The 27,259-nt window shown below is 32.5% G+C and overlaps 1 protein-coding gene across 4 annotated transcripts in view; it reads left to right on the top strand.

Annotated features, from left to right (window-relative positions):
• The window catches only part of LOC130664906 (protocadherin Fat 4-like), a 160,240-nt gene that overhangs the window by 132,368 nt on the left and 613 nt on the right, over positions 1-27,259 (top strand). The window contains exons 28-30 of one of the 4 annotated variants that reach the window (XM_057465089.1): positions 4,600-4,803; positions 4,874-5,047; positions 5,099-5,222. In XM_057465089.1, the coding sequence (XP_057321072.1) occupies positions 4,600-4,803; positions 4,874-5,047; positions 5,099-5,222 (502 nt within the window). Of the gene's footprint in view, positions 1-4,599; positions 4,804-4,873; positions 5,048-5,098; positions 5,223-27,259 lie in introns of those variants that run through there. The other 3 variants (XM_057465090.1, XR_008989482.1, XM_057465092.1) reach the window with 3 other exon arrangements.

Raw genomic sequence — 27,259 nt, 5'->3', positions numbered from 1 at the left:
GAATTGAATTATGCCCTATCATAATGGGTGACTATATATATTAGAGTGGCGCAAAAAAACCGACTATTTTTTTCTTCGATCTCGCATGAAAATTTTTCGGTTTGCGATGTTTTAAGAAGCCTCTCCAAAATCAGCTTGATAAAAAATTTGCAAGAGGTCGCTCACGAATTTTGAAAATATCAAAAATGATAGAAATTCGACTTTTTTATTTCAAATTTTTTTCTTTCTCACAGCATCTGTTATGTCCGCCGCTTAGATTCAAATTAATTATCCGGGATTTCTCCCTTTGGTAGCGATAGAAGAATTTAACGAGCGATTTGGAGGATCCGGACAACAGTAAAGAATACGAGGAAGATTTTCGCTTCCTATATTTATTATTTATTGTGGGTTTTTCGAAGAGTACGAACCCAAACGCCTTCGAGCTTGGTCACGTTGCATTTATATATCGATCAATAGAGAGTAAATATTTTCAATGTCTCTCACTTACCATTAAATGAGTCTTCCTTCTAGTACGGCAGGTTGTATCCCTCCAGGACTTTGCAGCTCACTCGGCCTCTTCCTGAAGATGTTGGTTGAATGGGCGCGGCTGGGGTAGTAGGATAGAATCTTATGTGCTATTTTCGAATGAACTCACTAAGTTAAGATTATGATCTCTTGTCTTTTTATTTACTTTTTCAATTACAGCACTTAAACACTATAACTGTTACAATGATTTGCACTTATAAAAGATATAAAACCATTTAATTTGGTTATTATTAATTTTAATTATTTTTAAATTATTTTTAAATTACGTCCTTATGTAGCCTTATGGCTTTTTATGCGCAGATTTTCTCGACCCGAGATCGGACTACAATTACACTTGATTTTTGTGTCACTATTCGATCGAGTCGGAGTGATTTTTATAATAATTGTAAATAACAAAAGAATACCGCTACACGATATGAAAATACACTAATGCAAAAAATTAAAGGAGCAGAAAAATTTTATAAATTTTTTAGTGAGTTTTGGAAGGATGTAACTTAGTGAAAAAAAATCGTATCGAAAATTTAAAAAAAGCATTTTATAGCTTGAAATCTCTAGTTTAGGTGTATTTTTTTCAAAATTTTTTAAAAGCTCCGATTATTGCGCAAACATGAGAAATACCGCGAGCCAAAAAATTTCTGAATTTTTTTTTTTTTTCCGAAGAGCCCACGGACCGCGGAAAAATTCTTTCAACTAAACGAATGCATACATCGTTTAGCAAATTTATTCAGCTTCAATTTGTTTTTTTTTTTAACCTCGTAGGACGATTTGTCGCAGAGATATCAGCCTTCAAACAGAAAATGATCCTTTTGGCTTTGATCTTCGATATTTCAGGTACCAATGATCGCACAGAAAGTTGAAGGGCGGCGTTGAAAACTTGAATAAATTCCCTACATGACCCTGTCATCATTTTTTGAAAAAAAAAAATTTTTTTATTTTTAACATCCATTAGAAAAAAGTACAAAAAAATGACTTTTTTTGGTTTTTTAGTAAATCAACCGCTACTCTGCAAATATCGATAAAAAAAATAATGTTGCCAGGGACTTTTTTAGCTTAATGTACCCCCAGGACCCCTGTAAATTTTTAAATTGATCTATTGAACCGTTTTTTTGGAATCATCGATCAAAGTTTAGCTAAACAATTAAAGGAGCAAGTTTTGTTCCTGTAATTGTGTAATCATAATCAAAATAAAAAAATTTTTTTTTTTCGACTTTTCTCAAATTTTTGCGTTGGTAACTCAGCAAATGCAAGGAAATGACAAAAAAAAATAAAAAATTTCCAAAAAATGTCAAAAAAAATCGAAGAAAAAAAAAATTGAAACTTGTTTTTTGTATTCTAAATTTTTTTTTGACATTTTTTGGAAATTTTTTATTTTTTTTTGTCATTTCCTTGCATTTGCTGAGTTACCAACGCAAAAATTTGAGAAAAGTCGAAAAAAAAAAATTTTTTCATTTTGATTATGATTACACAATTACAGGAACAAAACTTGCTCCTTTAATTGTTTAGCTAAACTTTGATCGATGATTCCAAAAAAACGGTTCAATAGATCAATTTAAAAATTTACAGGGGTCCTGGGGGTACATTAAGCTAAAAAAGTCCCTGGCAACATTATTTTTTTTATCGATATTTGCAGAGTAGCGGTTGATTTACTAAAAAACCAAAAAAAGTCATTTTTTTGTACTTTTTTCTAATGGATGTTAAAAATAAAAAAATTTTTTTTTTTCAAAAAATGATGACAGGGTCATGTAGGGAATTTATTCAAGTTTTCAACGCCGCCCTTCAACTTTCTGTGCGATCATTGGTACCTGAAATATCGAAGATCAAAGCCAAAAGGATCATTTTCTGTTTGAAGGCTGATATCTCTGCGACAAATCGTCCTACGAGGTTAAAAAAAAAACAAATTGAAGCTGAATAAATTTGCTAAACGATGTATGCATTCGTTTAGTTGAAAGAATTTTTCCGCGGTCCGTGGGCTCTTCGGAAAAAAAAAAAAAATTCAGAAATTTTTTGGCTCGCGGTATTTCTCATGTTTGCGCAATAATCGGAGCTTTTAAAAAATTTTGAAAAAAATACACCTAAACTAGAGATTTCAAGCTATAAAATGCTTTTTTTAAATTTTCGATACGATTTTTTTTCACCAAGTTACAGCCTTCCAAAAATCACTAAAAAATTTATAAAATTTTTCCGCTCCTTTAATTTTTTGCATTAGTGTATCGGCCTAGTACCTTAATCAATTTACAATTTAACTGAATCTAAATATAAGATAAACCGCTGTTAACAAAAGAATACCGCTACACGATAGGAACTATCGGCCTCGTACCTTTTATTAAGGACGGTTACTTATTGCCTTGTCTAGGACAGATTTTTGCAATAAGATTACGGGCTATCGACGCCGTTTACGCGGACCGTAGGACTCGAAATTTCAAGATCTGATCAACAACCACGACACCGTTTACACGATACCGTAGGACTCGAGATCTGAAAATTTGATCAACAACTAAGGCCCTGAGCCATGGTGCTCAGGCTATTTAAAAACTTTGATTGATGTTTGATAGGAGTAATTAAATTGTTGTCATTGGTGGAAAAAGACGAAAAGTTTTTATTTATTCGTCAATCGTTATTGCAAAAATCGTCGCGCTACTTTTATACGCATAAGTGATGGTAGAACTGACGCTGCGTTTTCGCGTGCTTTTGTAAAGAGGAGTTTTGTAAATTTATTTATGAAATGAAATAAATTAAATAAAAAAAATTTATTGGACATAACACATCAATAGTTTATATTTGTGAAACCATGACCACGCTGAAAATTTAAGCCCAAAATTTAAATATTTAAACCTCGCTCAAGAATTTTGAACGTTTCCGAGTGCTGTCTTTTGGACGTTTCCGAGTGACCCTCAAATATTAAGGCCATTCTCAGACAGTGCCTCCCACTTTTTAAAAATTTTCAATGATTTTCAACTGTCATAAGCGTATCAAATTTTTATCAATTAATTAAAAAAAAATTAGAACATTAATTGAAAAAAGGACAACGTAGTCGTAATTTCGCTGATATACAGATGAAAGAAAAAATTATTTACACTCGATATCAATTAAGAGTTAAACAAAATTCGTTAAATAAATTTCAGTAAAATCGTCATGTCAATTTTATAATTCGAATTTTTAAATTTTGTTGGCTAAAATTTATTCAACAAATTTCGTTTAACTCCCAATTGATATCAATTGTAAGTAATTTTTTTTAAATTCTATATCTCAACGAAATTACGACTACGTTGTCCTTTTTTCAATTAAGGTTTTAATTTTTTTTTAATTAATTATTAAAATTTTAATACGGTTATGACAGTTGAAAGTCATTGCATATTTTTAAAAAGTGGTGGGCACATTCTGAGAATGCCCTTAATAATAAAGCTTCTCGATTTTTTCACCATCAATTTGCATGACTATGAATGAAAATATAACCTTCAAAATATAACCCGATAATAGAAATAATAAGTTATTTACATACTTTTTTATTTTTTAATTCAATTCGCAGGTTTTTTCGCTTATTCAAAACTTATCAAATTTTATTGTTTAAGACTGTCCTGTATATTTTTGGATAGGCAAAAGTTATATTTTACTGAAATGACTATAATTGAGTTAAAAAAAATACAAAAACTAATTCAAACTATTAGTAACATATTATCAGTTAATATTCAAAATTCTTGAGCGAATTTGAATATTTAAATTTTGGGCTTAAATTTTCAGCGTGGTCATGGTTTCAGAAATATAAACTATTGCTGCTAGATAAAGAAAAAAATTTGAAATAAAAAAGTCGAATTCCTATTATTTTTGATATTTTCACAATTCGTGAGCGACCTCTTGCAAATTTTTTATTGAGCTGATTTTTGGAGAGGCTTCTTAAAACATCGTAAACCAACAAATTTTCATGCGAGATCGAAAGAAAAAATAGTCGGTTTTTTTGCGCCACCCTACTATGTATATATAATTATATATGATCAGACAAAATTTTTTTTCTCCGGCAAATCAAATTTTTACAGTTAGTATTGACTAGAGATAAGTAAGATTTTCATTTATTTGCAGAACATCAAGTGATTTACAAACTATAACAAATTTGAAAGCGATTCTTCAGACAGAAGCAGTGTATTTGATTGATGTACCAACAGGAAGTTCATTAATTGTTCATGACCTTCAACAAACAGTCCAATGGATTTTGATATCACTTACAATTTTCTTTTTCTCATGTAACATTGCTTTACTATTCTTCTATTTTGTACGAACGCAAAGGTGAATAATTTTCATTCTCTATTTGGCTACTTGTCACAATTTTACTTAACGAAAAACAAAATTTATATAGCTTGACGAAGAGACTAGAGAAAATGGCCACCGAATGGAAATTTGGATCACAACAAGAAAGTTTAGATCGTATTGGTATTATGCCGATGACTAATCAGTTTGCACTTACTGGTTCTAATCCAATTTGGAAAGCATCTGCAAATAAATCAGTTAAGACAACTAATGATAATATAAGGTACAACATATTTGAACTATCATTCAATAGTAAGTGCATGCTCAAAATTAGTATTTTTTTCATTTTTAGCGAAAAGAGTGAAAACTCAGACTTCATTGGTATTGATGACGAACCAAACTTTGGCTATAAATGTGACACATTTATTTTTGATCAGAATATGACTGTGAAAAAACGAGTAAGAAATACAGCAATATCATCAATCGCGACATCTCTTATTTGAATCTTCATCCTTTCGTCCCTAACCGAAAGTTCCCATAGAATCCATTTAGCAGCACTCAAAACGACGTAAAAATCTATAAGTGTCTTGAAGATTCTATGCAGTTTTTGACTCCTTTAATTAGATTCTATTAAGACTTTTGAATGGGGCTATATATCCCCAAGTCGAAAAGTTTCAGCATTATTTCAGACTTAATAAACTGCTAGCTAACGGTTGAAAAAAATAAAAAGTGGTTATTTAAAATACATTATAAAATGAGCCTGAACTTAGACTGATAAGTCGTCATATTTCACTGTTCAGGGCCCTTAGGCTAAAATTAAGCTTGAAAATAAAATCAATTAACCAGGCTATTCAGTTTGACCATAGCGTCAAATCAGGCTCTTCAGCTTGAAAATAGTTTAAAATTAAGGCTTTTTAGGTTGATGTTGAGTTCGCCAGGTAAAGAAATAATAAATTTTTTTTTTTTGGCCGACAGTAAGTTGGAGACGAGGAATTTATACTGTTAGTATTATTATCCTATTTGATTAAATAAAATAGAAATGATTGAATTTATTTAATTGCCCAGGAAAAACGAATTATGTATGGTCATGTATGGAAATTGGAAATATTTGGTCGTCTATGACCATATTTAGTTAAATTAAAAAAAAAAAAAAAGATTGGTTTATTCTCGTTTTAATTTTTTGTTCAATCATTTTGGTGATGGAGGGACTGTTAGATATGTAAATAATTGAATTTCTAATCGAATTAGAAATTTTGGATTCAGAAAAAAAACGTTACACTTATCGACGACTGCACACGCATCAGTGGGATTCGAACCCGGGAACCTATGTTCCGGGAACCTATGGAAAGATCGACGCTTTAACGACTAGGCTACGCAACCGACAGTGACTACTGAACTTATTTCTATCCTACACAAGATCGGAAGAACACATTCACTTTTACAGTCATATTAAGCTGTTCAGCTTGAATTCATGCTTAAAAAATTATTAAGTAGCAGGTTGTTCAGGTTTCGAATAAGTTCAAAGTGTTTGCTTGTTTTAAGCTGAACAACCTAACAGCTTGTTCAGCTTGAATTCAGAATCTTTCTCATACTTTAACAGGCTAAACAGTTTTAATTCAAGCCAAAATTTTGTTAAGTAGCAGTTTATTCAGCTTGAAAATATGCTCAAAGCTTAAGCTAGTTTTGAACTGAATAACCTATAAGTTATTCAGCTCGAATTCAGTGTCTTTTTAATGCTATAGTAGGGTGTTCAGTTTTAAAACAGCCTGAAAATTTCACGTCAGTTTCCAGCTTAAGCGTGTTCAGGTTGAATCCAGCTTCAATTCAATTCCAGTAGCAGGCTAATCAGTTTAGTTTAAGGCTCAATTGAGCGCAGTCAGTTTCAATTAAGGTTCAGTTCAGCGCAGTAAGCTTCATTTAAGGTCCAGTTCAGCCTAATCAGTTTGAAATAATGCTGAAACTTTTCGACTCGGTATAATCTCCTCAGTTGTATATTACAATTTCCAGTCAGTATTTACCTCAGACCGGGCCAAAAAAATCGGCTATTGTTTTTTTTAACGTCCATTGAAAATATTATTTGGAATGAAAAAAAAAAAAATTATTGTGTAAATTTGAACCCGTAATATTAAGATTCAGAGGTGTATCATCGCGATTTTTGATTTTTTTTATAATGAGCGGGTTTTTGTCTCATAACTCTCAAACCATCAAGATAAACGAAATTGACTCGAACACATTTTTTGAAAGGAATTGAATGTTCTATAAAAAAGGTCTGATTGAATTTTTTCGTCAGATAAACCGTTTCCTTATAATCATCTCTTGAACAATGGTATAATTTTTCAATTTGATTGCTCAACTTTGAAATTTTGTAATTACTGTGAAAATCAGTTTCCAAAAAAAAGCCAATTAATGTTCTCAAAGGAAATTGAATGTTCTACAAAAGAAGTCGTTTTGAAGTAACTTCAACCTTGAATGACTTATGAAGGAGTGAATTTAGCAAAACTTGTTAAGAGACTTTTTTTGTAAAACATTCAATTTCCTTCGAGAATATTCATTGGCTTTTTTTCGGAAACTGATTTTTACAGTAATTACAAAATTTTAAAGTTGAACAATCAAATTGTAAAATCATTCCATTGTTCAAAGCAAGATTATAAGGAAACGGTTTATCTGACAAAAAAATTTAATCAAGCCTTCTTTGTAGAGCATTAAATTCCTTTCAAGAAATGTATTCGAGTCAATTTCGTTTATCTTGATAGTTTGAAAGTTATGAGACATAAACCCGCCCATTATAAAAAAATCAAAAATTGCGACGATACGACTCTGGATATTGATATGAAGGGCTCAAAGGCCGTGGGACGATAAGTATACCGAATCGGCCCCAGATAGGGATTGAGCTCATTTTTTCAGGGAATGTTTGTACCCATGAGATAGTTCGATGCTGCGAGTTTCAGGTCTTTATCTATAACCACTTCGGAGTAAATCGAAAAATACTGGAAATTAGAAAAAATTGATGTTCTCAGAGCGTACTTATTCGATTGATCTGAAAATTGGATATGTTTTGGGGGTTGATGGTAGCTATCTGAAAAAAAAAAATAAGAGCTATTTCGGCTCACAAAAACCTAAAAAAAAACGAGTTTATATTTTTAATTTCAATTTTTAAGCATCTTACCATTACGAAACAGTTATGAAAATATTTTTTTTTAATTCCTCATCCAATTTCCTATGAATCTATGGCCTTTCGAAATTTTAAAAAATGGTACTACATATTGATAAAAAATAAAAACCATTTTTTGCTCAAAAATCGGGTTTTTCTGATAATTTTACTCTTGAACTGATAAAATACAAAACTTACTCGTTTACTAAGGTAGAGAAAACCATAAAAGAAATAAAATATCCTTACATTATTAAAATAATTTTTTTTATTTATTAATTTCAACGCTGATATTTCATCCATAAACAATTAAAACTGCAATTAAATATATTAATCTACTACAAATAATAAATAAAATTGTTCTCCTAATTTGTGACTAGTCTTCGTCGCTATCTTCATCAACCATAGGAGTAATATTATCTTTTATGTTTTCGAGTATGTTTTCACGTTGTAATCCAGTAAATATAAAAAGTCGCTCATCAGTTATTCGAAAATCATCCATTTCATCGAGAAGTGTCAAATCACATTCTACAGCTAAACTTTCCATCATTTTAGACAATTCTGAAAATCTTAAGTTACTCCAATTAGAATAAACTTTCAAGTGGTTCAAATTCTCCGTATAAAAGCGTTTTTTATGAGATGATCGCTGCAGCATCGATTCCCATTCGGAATAAGAATTCTTTTCTTTATAAAGCATTGCATACGGGCATCTTGAGGAACAACGACTAGATTTCCATTTGAGACAGAATATACACAACAATATCTATGAGTCGCAACAGTTCTCTTCATTTGAACTTCTACACGGAAAGAAAATTATGGCAGCGGTTCCCATAATTCTGTAAAATTTTTTCCTATACCATCATAGGAATTACGACCATAAATTATGGGAGCGGTTCCTATAATTATAGGAATGTTTCCCATAATTATAGGAATAGTTCCTATAATTATGGGAATGATACCCATAATACTATAGGAATGGTTCCTATAATTATAGGAATGGTTCCTATAATTTATAGGAATACTTTCTATAATATTATAGGAACCATTCCCATAATATTATGGGAATGGTTCCTATGATAGTATGGGAACTATTCCCATAATATTATGGGAATGATTCCCATAATGCAATTGGAATGGTTCCTATACCATTATGGGAATCATTCCCATAATATTATGGGAATAGTTCCCATACTATAATCGGAACCATTCCTATAATATTATGGGAATGGTTCCCATATTATCATGAAAAAATTATTTTAAAGAAGTGTGGTAATCACTTCTACAATACACAGAAATATTATTAAACATAAAAACAAAAATTCAAACATTGAAAAAAAAAATCGTATTTGGCAAAAAAACATTAAAATTTTTATCAAGAATTTTTTGTCAGCAAAAAACATTCAAGAAAATTCAAATTTTGGGAAATTTCTACACTATTGTGCAAAAAAAAAATATTTATGATATTATAGGGGTGGTTCCCATAACATTATGGGAATAGTTCCCATAATATTATCGGAATAGTTCCTATACCAATATAGGAACCATTCCCATAATAGTATGGGAATGATTCCCATACCATTATGGGAATGATTCCCGTACCATTATGGGAATGATTCCCATACCATTGTTACGTCCTGGAGTCGTGTCGGCTTGTGAGTTGCCGGCGCGAATTATTTGAATTGGACGTGACTGTAGATCTTCGGATACGGGGTAGTTCTCGAAAGCTCGAAATAACTTGGTCGTGATTTAAAGAATAAATATGTTTGATTTATTCATATAAAATAGAATAGTCGAAGAATTTGGATAAATATACACTTGGGTTTACAATTATTATGTGACAAATAACTTCGTGTCAAAAGAATAATATAATCGATTTAAACCGGGAGTTTACTTGCGTGTTATAAGCCGCACTATTATAATTTCTGGTTGATGTGAGAGTGTACGAGTGTGAGCTGAGCTGGTGATGCATTGGGCATCGGCTTTTTATATCTTTACATGAGCCAACACCCTTGAGAAAAGTGGGATAAGGTTTTAGGGCCTTATTCCCAAAAAGAGGGAGTTCGTTATCATCGTTCGACGCGGATGCTGTTGCGTCAGCAGTCGGACGATGTTTTTCAATGTTTTCACTTTTTCGTGGAAAAACTAATTTCACTTTTTATATTCTTTTAACAGTCATTATTTGTCGTACAATTATTCTTATCTATTTTTATTCATTAACATTCTTTTAGAGAAATTGTCGATGATGAATAAATATTATAATGCATTAAAAATATCTTATCTACTTGATCATTTTTAAGTGCATACTTATTAATATTTATTATAAAGAAAATATATTATTATTCTATTATTTAAATATATCGATTTGGCGGGTCTCAGGTCGGTCTATTATTATTTAAGATTTTAAAATTGGCAGAGCCATCTGATGAGCAGGCTGGGACGTAACACCTCCCTACCCGGTGGACAAGCGCCCCGCTTGTTTTGGGCCTGACCTCTCATCAAAAAAAGTAATTTTTTTTTGTTCTATACAATAATTTTCATTTTAAAATTATGGAATCTGTGTACCGACCTGTAGCCCATTGATCAAATGCTTATTCTAAATGAAAAACATTGTACATCTATTAAGATATTAATAATTACTGTGTTAATTTTAGCTCATAAATTAGTACTTTATACTCTGGTGGGAAATTCACCATAATTATGTGTCATTTTAATGACAAGTTTCGTAATGTTTGAATTGTTAAAGTTGTTTTTTTTTTTTTTTTTTTTTTTTTTTTTATTTACTGGTCGAATTTCTATTGTTTGTAATTTCTAAATTATGAGATACAAATAAAATGATAGAGTCTTTGTTATAGCTAAATTCAGTGGTATCTGAGTTTTGGATTTCCGAAAAAAAATTATTTCGTTCTATGTCTATATACATATAAATCAATCTGTATATGAATTTTTTCATAATTTTTTTATCTACTCTTTTTTTTCTATTCGATATGTATTTCTAACTATCTACTTTATGTTATTTTTTTTTTGTTTGTTCAACATGTGATTTAAATGCTATGAGAAAAAAAAGAAAAAAAATTATCTATTCTTGTCGTATAGTGTTAGTCTAGATGTTATATAAAAAACAAAATTTCCATATTTTTCTAATTTCTACTGATTTTCAATTGTATAAAAAAAATTTGATTATTGTGTATGCTATTGTTTTAAGGTTGTAAGCTCGTATATGCTAAAAGAAAAAAAAACTTATGTTACATTTTTCTTAAGTCTATATGTTATATTTCTATTGAAGTCTTTATATTGTTAAAAAAAAATAATTCTTCCGTCTTTTTTATATAATTTTTGGTGTTAATTGTATAATCAAAGAAATTATTTTTCAAAGTTTCTCAGCATTATTAGTCGATTTCAATTAATAGCAGTTTTTTTCTAATTTATTTGTGTATATTTTTATTATTATTAAAAATTTTTTTATTTATTTCATTAATTCCAACAATTTAGAAGAAAAGTTGTCTCGGCTGACTTTTGTGAATTTTCATGGGGTTTGCTTGCTTATATTCTTGTAAATTTAGAATGAAGGTTAGTCGTAGGACAGAGAGGTGAAAGGAAAAGTTATATTTTAGTGCGCTATTTTTGCTCTATCGCAATGAATAATTTTTCTTTTTCCTGGCTTATATTCTATTTCTATGTCGTTTTTGTCTGGCAGTATGTCTGTCACTTTGTAAGGACCTAAATAATTGTCATCAAATTTACCGTCTTTCTGATTTTTAATTAAATAAATATTTTGACCTATTTTAAACTTTACGGGATTTATTTTCTTATCGTATCGTACTTTGGATTTTAATTTTGAATTTTCTAAATTTTCTCTTGCTTCTTTTCTTGATTCTAACAATCGAATTGCAAGTTCTTTAACGTAATCTGCGTAGGTAGGGATATCATCTAAATATGAAAATTCTGATGGTAATCGCGCTTCCTTACCAAAAACTAATCTATATGGTGTAAATTTCGTACCTTCGTGTACACTTGTATTATAGGCGAAAGTTGCATGAGGCAACCATTTATCCCAATCGTCATGACTTGTAAAATGTTTAATGTAGTCTGTTAAAACTTGATGGCTTCTTTCCAGAGAACCATTCGATTGAGGATGAAAAGCTGTTGTTTTTATTTGTTTCATTTTAAAAGTTTTAGCTACCCAACCCATTACTTTACCTATAAAAGCTTGACCTTGGTCTGTCAAAATTACTTTTGGACAACCATGTTTTAATATGAAATTTTCAACTAGTGCTATTGCGATATCTTTTGCTGTCATAGTTACTAAAGGTATTGCGGAACAATATTTTGAGAGGTCATCTTGCATCGTTAAAATGTATGAGTAACCGTTAGCTGATGTTTTATTCGGAACCACTATATCTAATGCTACTTTATCCCAAATTTCTGCGGATGTATCAGTAATTACCATTGGTTGTTTTGTTTTAATTCTTACTAATTTCTTTTTCTGACAACTGATACATTTTCTAACAAAATCTTCAACATTTTTTTTTATATTATCCCAAAAATATCTTTGTCTAATTCTATTGTACGTTTTAGTGACACCTTTATGACCTGCCATTGGGGTCTCGTGATTCTCAGCCATAATCTTCTGTCTCTCTTCTACTGGAGGTATTATTATTTGGTCTCTACAAATGATTATTTTAATATCTGTCCCTTTAAATGTTTTAGCTATAATACTTTTAATTTTTGACCATACAGTTTTCGATAAATTACTTCGTCCTTGAGAAACACTAATTGATTTTAATTTTGATTTTTCCATATATAATTTTAAATTTTTAAAAGCTTTACAATAATCTTTTTCGGTAGCCACATCTGTGCTATTATTTTGAATAACTAACCCAAGTACCTTTTTTTTCGATGTTCCCATTTTGATTACTTGACCTACTTTATAATCAGCAAATGGACTCAAATTTAAATATCCTGACAATAATAATTGTTTTCCTATTTCGCTTGTAACAGGACCGTCTGTATTAAAAAAACATAAATAACTATTTTTTTGCATTTCTAAGTTGTCTCTAGTCTCTATTATATTATCGTTACTAAAGTCGTTCGACATTACTGAAACTACGGATGAATCATCATCAGAATCTATTTCTTCGTTAGATAAATTGTCGTTTGCTATTATGATCGCATCGTTGTTTGAATTGTTTTGGCTTCCGTCTGAATTTAATTTTGTCAAATTTTGTCGTGTGTCTACTTCATCATCAGATGAATTTATTTGTTCGAGTTCGTCAAAATTTTGGTCGTTAAATGAATGTGTTTGTTCTATTTGTTCAAAATTTTGGTCGTCAACTAAATTTATCTGTTGATCGAAATTTAGGTCGTTGAATGAATTTATTCGTTCAGGCGATTTTGAATTTTGGTCGATAGGTGAATTTAGTGTAGGATTTTGTGATTCTTTACGTGAGATAGTTTGTTGTGAATTTACTGGGCTTAGATTTTCGTTTATTGTTGACAATTTGTTATTATCCCGTTTACTATTTAAATTTTGTTGACGTTTAATTGCTTTTAAAGTAACCATTATGTCTGGCAATTTTGGTTGTGAATTTTTACTAATTGACTTTCTCGTTTTATTTTTAAAATTATTCGCAAGATGTTGTATTTTATTTGGAATCTGTTTTTGTGAATGTGTGTGTTCGTCGTAATCTGTACAACATGAACATGTTTTGATTTTACGTTTTCTAGTTGATCTACGTAGTTCTGGTGTAATTTTATTAGTATGTGTTTGTTCAGTATCAGTACCGTGAGGTCTGTTTTTGTCTGTATTATTTAAATTTGGGTTTGTTTTTGTAGTATTTGTTTGTGTCTTTTCTGTATTTTTATTGGCTATTTTTTTCTGTGTTAATGTGTTGTTTTCGGTAGTTGTTGTTTCGTCTGGTGATTCAATTATCATGGGTTCTGTTGTGAAAGAATTTTCCATTATGTCATTAGTTGACATATTTATTTTATTTTCTGGTTCGTTATGAATTAACGCGGAGACGTCCATAATTCTTGGGTGATCGCCTCCTTCGTCAGAGGACCACGGGATTGCACCTCCCATGTCTTTTTTATTTACGGATTTGGTTTTAATAGGAGTTCTAGAGGTGATAGGGATTGTCTCAATTGGTGATTCAGTACTAATGTCATTTGAATGTTCGGAATATATTTTTGAGTCAGTCATTTCTGTTTCGTCAGTGTTTGATTCGTCGTCTGAAGTTTCTGGAGTTATTATTTTGTCAATTTTTTTGCTTTGTTTATTTACTTTTCTACGTGTACGTATTGCTGGAGAAGGTGTAAATTCTGCCATCTTGGTCGTTCTTTTAATTTGAGAAGGAATAGGTTTATTTTTATCAATTTTTGTATTTCTCTTATCTGTTTGTATATTTAGGTCTGAATGTGTGGATGTATTTTGTGTTCGTACGTTTGGTGATAATGATAATGGAGTATTTGTGTTTTTGTAACTTTTAGGTGTCTGTGGATTTAGAGATTGAGGTGATGGTGTTAAATTACGTGAATTTTTACGTTTTGGAGAATTTATATAAGACAACCCGAAATCTGTCAAGTAAGAATCGTCACTTAAACACGAAGGGTTATATTTCATGAGTTTTTTTCTCAGAGCTACCGCATCGTAAATATCTCCTGATGACGATGATACGTCAGAGTAATTAGGGAGATTTATCGATTTATCTGATTCTGGATTTGATAAAACTTTTGAATTTAATTTAGAATCTTTATTTATTTTCGTTTTTTCATTAGATTTATTTATAGAATTTGAATTTTCATTAGAGTTTAACTTGCTTTTATTTTGATTATTTTTATTTATTAAATTGGATTTTAGTTCTTGAGGATTATTTGTATTTATTTTATTATTTTTATTTTTACTGTAATCAACTTCGCTTAGTGATTCAGTACTCGAAAATTTTTCATATGGATTATATCGTCTGACGTCAGATCTTTTCTTTTTTAAATTTTTATTTTTACCGATATATCCGTTTTTATTATTTTTACCTAACCGTTGGTTGATAGGGTGATCAGTCCTATTGCCATCGCTAGTGGGTTTGACGACTGGGTTTGTATGCCCAACCGCTTGAGTTTTTGACTCAAGAATTTTTCGTTTTTCGACCGAATCTTTTAGATCGACCGCTTGAGTATTTTGCTCAAGAATTTTTCGTTTTTCGACCGAATCTTGTAGATCGACCGCTTGAGTATTTTTCTCAAGAATTTGAATTTTCGAATTAATTTTTCTAACTCTGTCGACTGAGTTAGTTGCAATTTTATTTTTATCGCAAATTATTTTATCATTTATAGTATTTTCCTCTGAACTTAATTTATTTTTATTATAATTTTTATTATTATTTTTCAATTTTAATTTTTCATTTGAGCTGCTTGACTCTGAATTTTTATGATATTTAGTTTTCTTTTTAATAATTTTACCATCATCTGAAGGATCTGAAGTCCTTAATCTAGCGATTCCTGGTTTACCGGGACGCCATTTAATTTTAATAGGATACGTTTCGCGGTTTTCGATTATTGGATTACGCGATAAAGCGTCCGCGTTTGTATTTATTTTTCCCGCCTTATATAACACAGTGTACTCGAATTCTTTTAGCCGTTCTCTCCATCTCATTACACGCGATGTTGGGTCATTCATATTATTTACCCAAACTAGCGGTCTGTGATCGGTGACAAGAGTGAACTCTCTGCCATAGAGATACGGTCTAAAGGTTTTCATACCGAATAAAGCTGCAACCATTTCTTTTTCTGTGGTTGAGTAATTTTTTTCATGTTTATTAAGCACACGAGAAGCTGTTGCGACAATTGTGTCTTCGCCAATTTTACCCTGTGAGAGGATTGCTCCAACTGCGTAGTTAGATGCATCGGTCGTTAATATAAATGGTTTCGAAAAATCTGGATATTGCAATATCGGAGCTGTACATAGTTTATCCCGCAAGGTTTCAAAAGCTACCTGATGTTCAGGCGTCCATGTAAATCTTGCGTTTTTACTTGTAAGATCAGATAGGCACTTAGAGATTTTTGCGAAATCCTTGATAAATCGCCGATAATAACCAGCAAGTCCGAGAAATTCTCTCACTTGAGTCGTATTTCCGGGTGTCTTAAAACATTTAATTGCTTTTATTTTATCCGGATCAGGCTTGACACCGTCGGCAGATATAAGATGGCCTAAATAGATTACTTCTTTTTTTAAGAATTCGCATTTATCGGCTTGTAGAGTTAAATTCGCACTTCGCAAACGTTCGGCTAATTTATTGAATTTAGTGTTGTGTTCTTCTAGAGAACGTGCGTAAATAACGATATCGTCTAAGTAAACAAAGAGATCAGCTCCTTGTAACCCGCGCAAGACTAAATCCATTAACCTTTGGAATGTTGCTGGAGCATTTTTAAGTCCAAATGGCATTCTATTAAATTGATAATGACCATGAGGAGTTGTAAATGCTGTTTTGTGTTTATCTTTAGAATCTACTTTCAATTGATGAAAACCGGATTTTAAATCAAATACTGAAAAATAAATCGCACCACCTAATTGATCAAGAATATCATTTATCAACGGTAGTGGATATGCATCTTTAACAGTTTTATCATTTAATTTGCGATAATCAATTACTAGACGCCATCTTTTATTGCCTTTAGAGTCAGCCTTTTTGGGTACTATCCATAAAGGAGAATTATACGGTGAGGTCGAAGGTTCAATTATATCCATTAACATTAATTCCGTTATCTGTTTTTCTATTTCGTCTTTCTGTGCAGGAGGGTGTCTGTATTGTCGAGTATTTACAGGAACGTCATCGGTAGTAGGTATAGTATGGGTTGCTGTCTCTGTCGCGCGCAGTGGTTCTCCCGGAATGTGGAATAGGTCAGCGTATTTCTCTACAAGAGAAACTATTGCTTTACGCTCTTCCTCATTCAAATGTTCTAAACGCAAAAGTTTTAACACCTTATCAACACGATTTTCCCGGGCCCTGGTACTGTTATCGTGTTTGTCTGTGTCGTCATGCGTCAAGCTAGTATCCTCGTCTTCGCTTGTCCCGAAAGGGTACAGAGGAATCACGGGTACTTTTACTTTAACATCTTTATCGAGAGTATTAATCGCGTACAAATGAGCGATACCGTTATTATTACTTACTAAAGCTTCGCCTGCGTAAATACCGTTTTCAAATTCAATACGGGGTGTATAACCCTCTTCTAGTTTACTATTTACTCGAACAAACATTGCTGTTTTTGTACGAGCTTTTAAAACGAAATATTCTCCTTCTGTTAATGACATTTGTAAATTATTTAAGCGTTGAAATGTTACCGTATTATCTACTAAATTTATTATTCCGCCATGTTTTCGTAAAAATTCCATGCCGAGTATGCCCGTATAATCTAAAGGAAATTCATCTGGTATTACGTGGAAATAAGTATTTTTATTGAAAATTTCTATTTTTATTCTACCTAAAGTGATAGCTTCAGAGACACCATTTAATTTATAACAATAAGATTCATCAATTAATTTTTTATATTTTACTTCTCCATATTTAATCAAATTTAAATTACACCCGGTGTCTATTAAAATTTTTCCATAACTAGACATTATATCCTTAGATCTAAGCATAATCGACGTGGGCTTATAGTCAGTTGCTATAGCACCTACGGAATAAGTTTTTGATGGTAATCTTAGTTTGGGTGTGGTATCTGGCGCTGCGCTGCTACGTTTCCCATCGGCGCGCCTGTACGAGGAAACGTTTTGTCGTTTCCCGTATTCGTATTCTGATTTGAATTTAACCCGTCGCGTTTTCCTTCGTTGTAAATTTTTCTACGGCAATTATTAACTGAATGACCATTCATATTGCAATAGCTACACTTTAAAATATTTTTATTTGGATCTGGTCTTAGTTCAGTTTTATTTTTATACATTAAGGCTTTACATTCGTCAATATTATGGTTATTTCTTTTACAAAATTTACAGAATTTAATGATTTGTTCTATTGAATGATTTTTATTTTGATATTTATTTTGTTTTTCTGCGTAATTTTGAGTATTATTATAAGAATTCTGACGATAATTATTTTTATTACTATTGTCCCGAGTATTTCGAGGGTCAAGTTTGTTATCTGAAGGAATATGATAATAATCTTTACTTTCTTTTTTAGCTTGGGAATCATATACTTTGAAAAAGTTGTCAACATTTTTCATTTGTTGTAGTTGTCTTTCTACTTTTTCGGCAGATTTTGTCGCAGATTCGAGGTCTGGATATCTATCCTCTTGTAAGAAAATAGCAAATTTCGGGTGTAAACCTGACATAAACGATCTAATTGCGGTTTCTCTAGCTAGCGTAGCTTTTTCTATTTTGTTTTCCCCGTCGGTATATTCGATTTCTGATAATGTACTTTGTAAGTGTTGGCTTACTCTGTAATTAAAGTCTATAACGCGTTCGTTTGGGTTTTGTCGGAAATTGTCAAATTCTTTCATCCACAATGAAACTTCTTTACTATGTCGAAAATGTAAATTTAAGAATGAAATGAAATCGTCAATGTTTGTCGGGTCTAAATTGCTAACCCTTTTTAAAGGTTCGCCTTTACATTTGGTCTGTAATAATTTAACTAGAAATTCTTCGTCAATTTCGTCTTTAAAAAGTTTTTTAGCGTTTTTGCATGCTTTAGTGAATGATTCTATCGGGTAACCGTCTTTTGTACCGTCAAAGTCTGGAATAGTTTTCAAAAAGTCTTTATAATCTATTTTATTTCCTGTGATCAAATTTTTTGTGAAGTTAAGGTTTTGAGGCGTTTGGTGTGAAGCACCTACGGGTGGATTTTTTTCAAAATGTGATTTTATTTGATGTGCAATGGCTGCTTGACAATTATCTTCAAATTTGTTTTTCATTTCTTGTTTTTCTGCTATTAATTGTTCGATTTGTGCTTTTAATGCTGTTATTTCGTTCTGGGTCTCCATAAGGGAGGTTTCCATTTTTTCGATACTCATTTTATATATATATATATTTAAAAGACAGAGGAAAAAAAAATTCAACAATATAATTGACTTACTACTTAATTGAATATACAGGTATAAGCTGCTAGTGCGCTGGTGATCGTAATCGCTGCTGTCGTTGTTATCGCTGCCGTTGATCTCTCTGCTAGTGCTGTCGTAGTTTTCGTTGATGTTGATAATGACGATATGCCCAATCGCCGTAGGAAAATTTTCAATTTCTTGATGATTGAATGATGCTCGTAGAAAATATTTTCAATGTATATATTCGATGCTGTTATTATATATTTATGATCTCTTGATGTTTCTTGATTTTTATTTTGTTTTTTTTTTTTTTTTTTTTTTTTAAAAACTCTCACTTTTATTTTGTTAAAAATTTATTAATTTTACTTCGGCTTTATTATTTATTTTTTTTTTTTTATTAAATTCTTGATATTAGTTTTTAAATTTTATTTAATTTTTGTTAATTACTTTTGTTTAAACTCCGCGATTTAATTTTGAATTTTAATTTAAATTTTCACAATTTAATTCTCGTAAAAAAAAATTTTCGAAATTTTTACTTCAAAAATATGTGTGTTTAAAAAAATTTCTGTTTTTAAAATTTTCTCACTGTGATGAAAAATTTTCTGATTTACGGAAAAAAAAAAAATTTCCGGATTTTTGAATTCTTCGTTTGAAAATCACCAGGCTACTTCGAGGCTGTTCGAGTCCGTCGCTGCCACCAATTTTAATTATATATAGTTGTTACGTCCTGGAGTCGTGTCGGCTTGTGAGTTGCCGGCGCGAATTATTTGAATTGGACGTGACTGTAGATCTTCGGATACGGGGTAGTTCTCGAAAGCTCGAAATAACTTGGTCGTGATTTAAAGAATAAATATGTTTGATTTATTCATATAAAATAGAATAGTCGAAGAATTTGGATAAATATACACTTGGGTTTACAATTATTATGTGACAAATAACTTCGTGTCAAAAGAATAATATAATCGATTTAAACCGGGAGTTTACTTGCGTGTTATAAGCCGCACTATTATAATTTCTGGTTGATGTGAGAGTGTACGAGTGTGAGCTGAGCTGGTGATGCATTGGGCATCGGCTTTTTATATCTTTACATGAGCCAACACCCTTGAGAAAAGTGGGATAAGGTTTTAGGGCCTTATTCCCAAAAAGAGGGAGTTCGTTATCATCGTTCGACGCGGATGCTGTTGCGTCAGCAGTCGGACGATGTTTTTCAATGTTTTCACTTTTTCGTGGAAAAACTAATTTCACTTTTTATATTCTTTTAACAGTCATTATTTGTCGTACAATTATTCTTATCTATTTTTATTCATTAACATTCTTTTAGAGAAATTGTCGATGATGAATAAATATTATAATGCATTAAAAATATCTTATCTACTTGATCATTTTTAAGTGCATACTTATTAATATTTATTATAAAGAAAATATATTATTATTCTATTATTTAAATATATCGATTTGGCGGGTCTCAGGTCGGTCTATTATTATTTAAGATTTTAAAATTGGCAGAGCCATCTGATGAGCAGGCTGGGACGTAACACCATTATGGGAATGCTTCCCATAATGAAATGGGAATGGTTTCCATAATATTATGGGAACCATTCCCATAATGGTATGGGAACTATTCTCATACTATTATGGGAATGGTTCCCATAATATATGGGAACCATTCCTATAGTAGTATAGGTACTATTCCCATACCATTATGGGAACCATTCCCATAATGCATAGGAAAACTCCCATAATTTTCTTTCCGTGTATACATTCTTCTATTTCATCATCACAGGCAACATCTAAATGAATAGATGGATCATCAGTACTTGATTGAGGTAAAGTCATCGTTGATAAACTCGATTCTGTTCTTTCTAAAAGATCACTCCTATCTGAAGGTAGTTCATCTTCCAACGATAATTCCTAAATCTCATCTTCAAGTTTGGTTTTTTTATATTTTTTTACGCGACAATTCGAACAAAGAATATCACCAACTACAATCGGACACTCAACAACAGTCGAAAACTCTTCAGCTTCTTCGTCAGATTTTATATGTTTTGGAGTACCCGGCATTTTTTTCAGGTACTTCGAACAAATACAACACTTTGGATTATTAGCTTCGGGGGTCGACATATTTTCACTTAAATAGTTATTTAAACAATTAAAAATAATTACTAAATATAGATAATAGTACAGCCAATTCTTTGGAATGTCAACACTCAGTAATTTTTAGGTTATCAACAGATCTAGTGACTTTTCACAAAAAAAACAGTGTTACCAATTTCGAATTACAGTGCCATCTTGTGGTTGTCAAATTCATTGAATATTGGGCGGGAACGTTTAAGTTCTCTGAAACAACGTTGATTTACATAAACAATAGTAATGAATACTGATTTACTCATTACAGTTACTGATAGAGTTTTTAATAATAGTTAAGTACATTGAATGAAATTATTTCAATAATGTAAGGATATTTTATTTCTTTTATGGTTTTCTCTACCTTAGTAAACGAGTAAGTTTTGTATTTTATCAGTTCAAGAGTAAAATTATCAGAAAAACCCGATTTTTGAGCAAAAAATGGTTTTTATTTTTTATCAATATGTAGTACCATTTTTTAAAATTTCGAAAGGCCATAGATTCATAGGAAATTGGATGAGGAATTAAAAAAAAATATTTTCATAACTGTTTCGTAATGGTAAGATGCTTAAAAATTGAAATTAAAAATATAAACTCGTTTTTTTTTAGGTTTTTGTGAGCCGAAATAGCTCTTATTTTTTTTTTTCAGATAGCTACCATCAACCCCCAAAACATATCCAATTTTCAGATCAATCTAATAAGTACGCTCTGAAAACATCAATTTTTTCTAATTTCCAGTATTTTTCGATTTACTCCGAAGTGGTTATAGATAAAGACCTGAAACTCGCAGCATCGAACTATCTCATGGGTACAAACATTCTCTGAAAAAATGAGCCCGATCCCTATCTGGGGCCGATTCGGTATACTTATCGTCCCACGGCCTTTTCAGAATATTTTTTTTTATCATACCAAATTATAATCTCGATATACTTAAAAAAAAATCTGTCTATCGGTTGACCCTGCGGGCCAGCCCCAAAACTTCCCGCTGTTTTCGAGCTCCTTGAGCTCAAAGAGCTAGAAAACATTGTTGTAGGTACATTTCTGAGCTCTTCAAGCTCAAAAATACTTTTGTATATCATTGTTTTCGAAAAAACCGTTTTTTAGCATTTATTTTTCCCACGATATTTTACGAACGAATTAACCGATTTTGATGGTTGGGGCGGCAATCGACGCGTTTTATTGAGTTCTAGAGCTGATTAGATTTTGAAGTTGATCGTATAAGTCGTTTCTGAGAAATCAATAAAAAACTAAAAAAAAAAATTTTTTTTTTCGTAATTCGCCAATATTTTTGAGTCTACTTGATCAAATGATCTGAAATTTTCAGAAAAGTTGATGGCCAACAAGCTCTTTCGATTGCCGTGTTAACCATCCAAATCGGTTCATTAGTTAAAAAGTTATTGACCGGTCACACACACACACACACACACACACACACACACACACACACACACACACACACACACACACACACACACACACACACACACACACACACACACACACACACACACATACATACATACAGACACTCGGACATCATTCTGAAAAGAGCCAGAATAGCTTCCTAGGACCTCAAAATGTCGACACCTGGTGAAATTTCGATTTTCGCAAATCAGGGTGAAAACAATAACTCCCCAATTTTTCGAAAATCGTCGATTTTTTTAGCGGGAAGTTAAAAAAGTCGATTTTTTCGGCCCAGTTTAATTTACGTACTAAGTTAGAGTATTTACTTTGAAATCAAACTGCTAAAAATATATCTTTACTAAATCTTTCACTGTTTTGCTTATTGAATAATAATTATTGTATCCGTGGCGGTTAAAATAACAATGGAAACAAATAAACTGCAGAGAAATGCTTAAATTGAATGAATGCCAAAGTTTTGTATATATTTTTAAAGAACAGTTGTTACCAACTAGTGTAATGTACGTATAGTCAAGGGGAGCGCTAGCGTCGCGGGTTCTTTGGCGCGAGTCAGTCAGGGCATTCGACGACATTCAATTCCAAGGACTGTTAGCTATCAGACGTGTAATTATTGAGTCTTAAATATAATACTTGTTACTGTTACTATACGTGTACTGATTTACAATCCTTTAGTCATACTCACCTATTCAACAATATTACATTGGCGACGAGGATAAATTGGCGGAAATTAAAAAAAAAGTTTCGGGTGAACTAGGACCAAGTTAATTGACTCTGAAAGAAAAATGGAAGAAGAGAAGCGTGCATTAGCACATTAAAAGTCGGAGTTAGCAAGAGAACGGCAAGAAATAATGATGAAACGCCAGAAATCACTCGAACGTAAAAGCAATCTCGACGGTTTTGAATCAAAATTAGTAGCTGAGGAGCGTGAATTATCAAGAAATTGTGTGAAGTTACAGGAAATGCAAATGGAATTGAATAAAACTTTGTTATCTTTAAACGGTCGTAATGGTGGACCCAAAAATGTTAGTGAGACAGTAAATGCAGCAAGTATGGTTTTTGGAGAAATCGGCAGCCTAAACTGAATTTAAAGACTGGAATTTATGGATCGAGAGATTTGATCATTATATTGTTGCAAATGGGATTGACGAAAATCGTAAAAAGTCGACCTTTTTATCAATCATCGGTACCAACGCGTACACATTATTGCGTGATCTGTGCAGTTCGAAAACGCTGTCGGGTCTGTCGTATGCTGAATTGTCAAAAATACTAAAAGAGCATTTCCAGCCGGAATGTAGTGCAATATCGGAACGATATAAATTTAAGGAGTGCTGACAACAGGAAAGTGAGGGTATTAGGCAGTTTATTGCACGTCTCAAGAAAGCGTCAGTGAACTGCGGCTTCGGGGCTAATTTGGAAGACCATCTACGGGACCAATGTGTTCGGATTACACTGCAACGCATTAAGGAAGAGGATATTGAGTGAAGGTGATAGCACATTTCTCAAGGTCAAGGAATTAGCGATGGCTTTGGAGGCCACAGATAAAGACGTATTAAGAATGACAACAGGCATAACGCATAGTTCTGAGAATATTAATCTTATCAAAGGGCGGCAACAAATAAATTTCAGTGGTAATGGTAATTATGGTCAAGGTAACAAATGCTTTTGCTGTGGGAAATTAAACCACATTGCCAAAAATTGTAGGTACAAATTCATAAGCGGCTGAGGCAGCCGTTCGGCACGCGCGTGGCTCGGGCGATCACCGAAGTTAAGTAGCATTGAGCATGGCCACTACTTGGCTGGGTGACCGTTTAGCCACGCGTTGGGTTCGAACGAAGGTCTCTGACCGTTAGGCGCGGGATGAAGATCCAGTGATCGGTAAAATGGGAATTTTATCGATCACTGGAGCTTCACCCAAACCGAAACTGTACTGGCTAGGTTTTCTCTATGGTTTCCCTACGCCACTACACCTCCATTGCACAAGGGAGGTTGTAGGGCATCACGGTAATAATGCAGTACAGTATAAGCACAAGTCGGGCCACAGCCGCACATTGAAGGCAGAAAGAGAAGTAAAGCAGTTGCGTTATAAAGGCAAAAAGTGTAAAAGGCCGTTACTACAGCTATATACTAGAAAACAATTAAAAATAAAAAAATTAATTGTAGGTACAAATTTTTTTCTTGTAACAATTGTGGAAATCGCGGTCATTTAAGTACTATAAGCCAGAGTAAAATTCGCAATAATAGTTTTAATGACAAAAATGGCGAAAAAGATCACGGTAATTTTAGAGTTAGTAACAAAAATTCTAATTTTAGAAATTTTAAAAATAAAAATGGTCATAATTACTTAGAAAATTTTGGTGAGAATAAGAAAACCGATATAGATAAAAGTGACGACGATTTAGAGGGATTATTTCATTGTAATGAGAATATTGGTAATGTCAATGAGACTGGAAGTAACTTAGTTGATGCGGATGAAGTAATCGATAATAATATTTGTGACAAGGATGATATTACATTAAATTATGTTGAGCCATTAACTGTTAATATGCTCATACAAGGTATTAGAATGGAATTTGAACTGGACACCGGAGCCTCTATCTCGGCAGTCTCGAAAGAAACTTACAATCAGCACAGTGAATTAAGAGGATTATTTCTTCGAAAGACGAAAAGACAATTTCATTCATACCAAGAAAATGCTATGATACCTTTGGGTGTTTCGAATGTCGACGTTGTTTACGGTAATATTAATTGCCAGTTAAAATTGTACGTGTTAAATAGAAGCAGTAGGCCGATAATCGGCCGTGATTGGATCCAAGCATTCAACCTTATCACATTTAATAACGCAATGGAGACGAGTATGATTAATTACATTGAGAATAGAAACGAGCTGATTTGTATTCCACTAGTCAAATACAAAGATGTATTTTCAGTATTCAAAAAAAACGGTTAACTAAGGATATGCGGTGACTATAGGGTTACATTAAATCCCTATCTAGTTAGACATTATCATCCTATACCTAAAGTACAGGACTTAAAAGCTAGTGTAGACGGAGCGGTAATATTCTCAAAGATTGATATGATAAATGCATATCAACAGTTTGAGCTAGACGATGAATCACGCAAAATTGCTACAATAAATACGCATAAAGGTCTTTTTCAATGTTTAAGATTGTTCTCTGGGGCGTCAACGGGCCCTGAAATGTTTCAAGCAGAAATGGAAATTGTATTAAAAGGTATTGAAGGGGTATTAGTATTTTTTGATGGCGTCTTAATTTATGGCAAATCGAAGGAAGAGCACGATAAGCGCTTAAGCGCTGTTTTGGCCAGGCTCAAGAAATGTGGATTAACGGTGAGACCTGACAAATGTGATCTATATGTTAGTGAAGTCAAGTTTTTAGGCTACGTACTGGGGAAAAATGGTGTCAGAGTGTTAAACGATCGCATTGAAGCTATTGAGAAGGTAAGAGCTCCAACGGATATTACCGAATTACGTCGGTTTCTAGGAACCTTGAACTATTATTCGAGATTTGTTCAAAATTATGCGGAGGTAGTCGGACCACTTTATTCATTATAAAATAAAAATACTCAATGGCGATGGTCTGAACAGCATGAAGCAGCGTTTCAACAAGCAAAAAGGTGTTTGACATCTGATACACTATTAATGGATTTTGATCCAATGTTGCCCATTAAAATTACGTGTGATGCTTCGCCATGGGGATTAGGAGAAGTTTTATCTCACATCGTAGATGCTAAGACTTGCAAACCGGTGATGTTTGCAGCAAAAACATTAACCAAGGCTGAAAAGAATTATTACCAAATAGACCGAGAAGCTTTAGCCATCGTGTTTGCCGTAAAAAGATTTCATCAATTCATTTACGGCCAAAAATTCATACTGGAGACGGATCACAAGCCGTTAATATATATATGTTTGGCAATAAAAAGGGGGTCCCAGTGATGTCAGCTAGTCGGCTTCAACGCTGGGCCGTCTTATTGCTAGCATATGATTTCGAAGTTCGACAACTAAATGGGAATGACAATAAGGTTGCTGATTTTCTATCGAGATTACCTGGAAGAGAGGAGTCCTCGGGGATTAACACAACCGACAATGAGTATTCGTACTTTATTTATATAAGTAATAAAATTTTAGTAATTGATGGTAATGTAATTGGAGATAGATCAAAGCACGACAGTATTTTGTCACAAGTTCTTAAATTTGTCCGGGAGGAATGGCCATTCGATGTTTCGGACGAACTAGTGCCTTATAAAAATAGACAGTTGAAACTAGCAGTCGAGAATGAGTGCTTAATGTGGGGCCATCAAATTATTATACCGCTAGAACTTAGACAGAATATATTAAAAATGTTACACGAAACGCATTCCGGTATTGTGCACATGAAGGCGATCGCGAGATTGTATGTGTGGTGGCCTGGCATCGATCAGGACATTGAGAACATCGCCAAATCCTGTGAAAATTGTTTGTTCAATTCGGCGAATCCAAATAAATCATTATTACACGTTTGGCCTTGGCCGGGCGGTCCTAATATTCGCCTTTACGCGGACTTTCTGAAGTTTTCTAAACGTGATAAACTTATGATAAATAAATAATTAAATATTAATAATACCATCTAAGTGTATATTGTAACAGCCATTGGAATAAGTGGGAAGGGATGTAATGTACTTATAGTCAAGGGGAGCGCTAGCGTCGCGGGTTCTTTGGCGCGAGTCAGTCAGGGCAATTGACGACATTCAATTCCAAGGACTGTTAGCTATCAGACGTGT

The sequence above is a fragment of the Microplitis mediator genome, chromosome 3 (assembly GCF_029852145.1).
Source record: "Microplitis mediator isolate UGA2020A chromosome 3, iyMicMedi2.1, whole genome shotgun sequence".
In the NCBI taxonomy this organism is placed as follows: Eukaryota; Metazoa; Arthropoda; class Insecta; order Hymenoptera; family Braconidae; genus Microplitis; species Microplitis mediator.
This window is presented reverse-complemented; position numbering and strand designations above follow the sequence as displayed.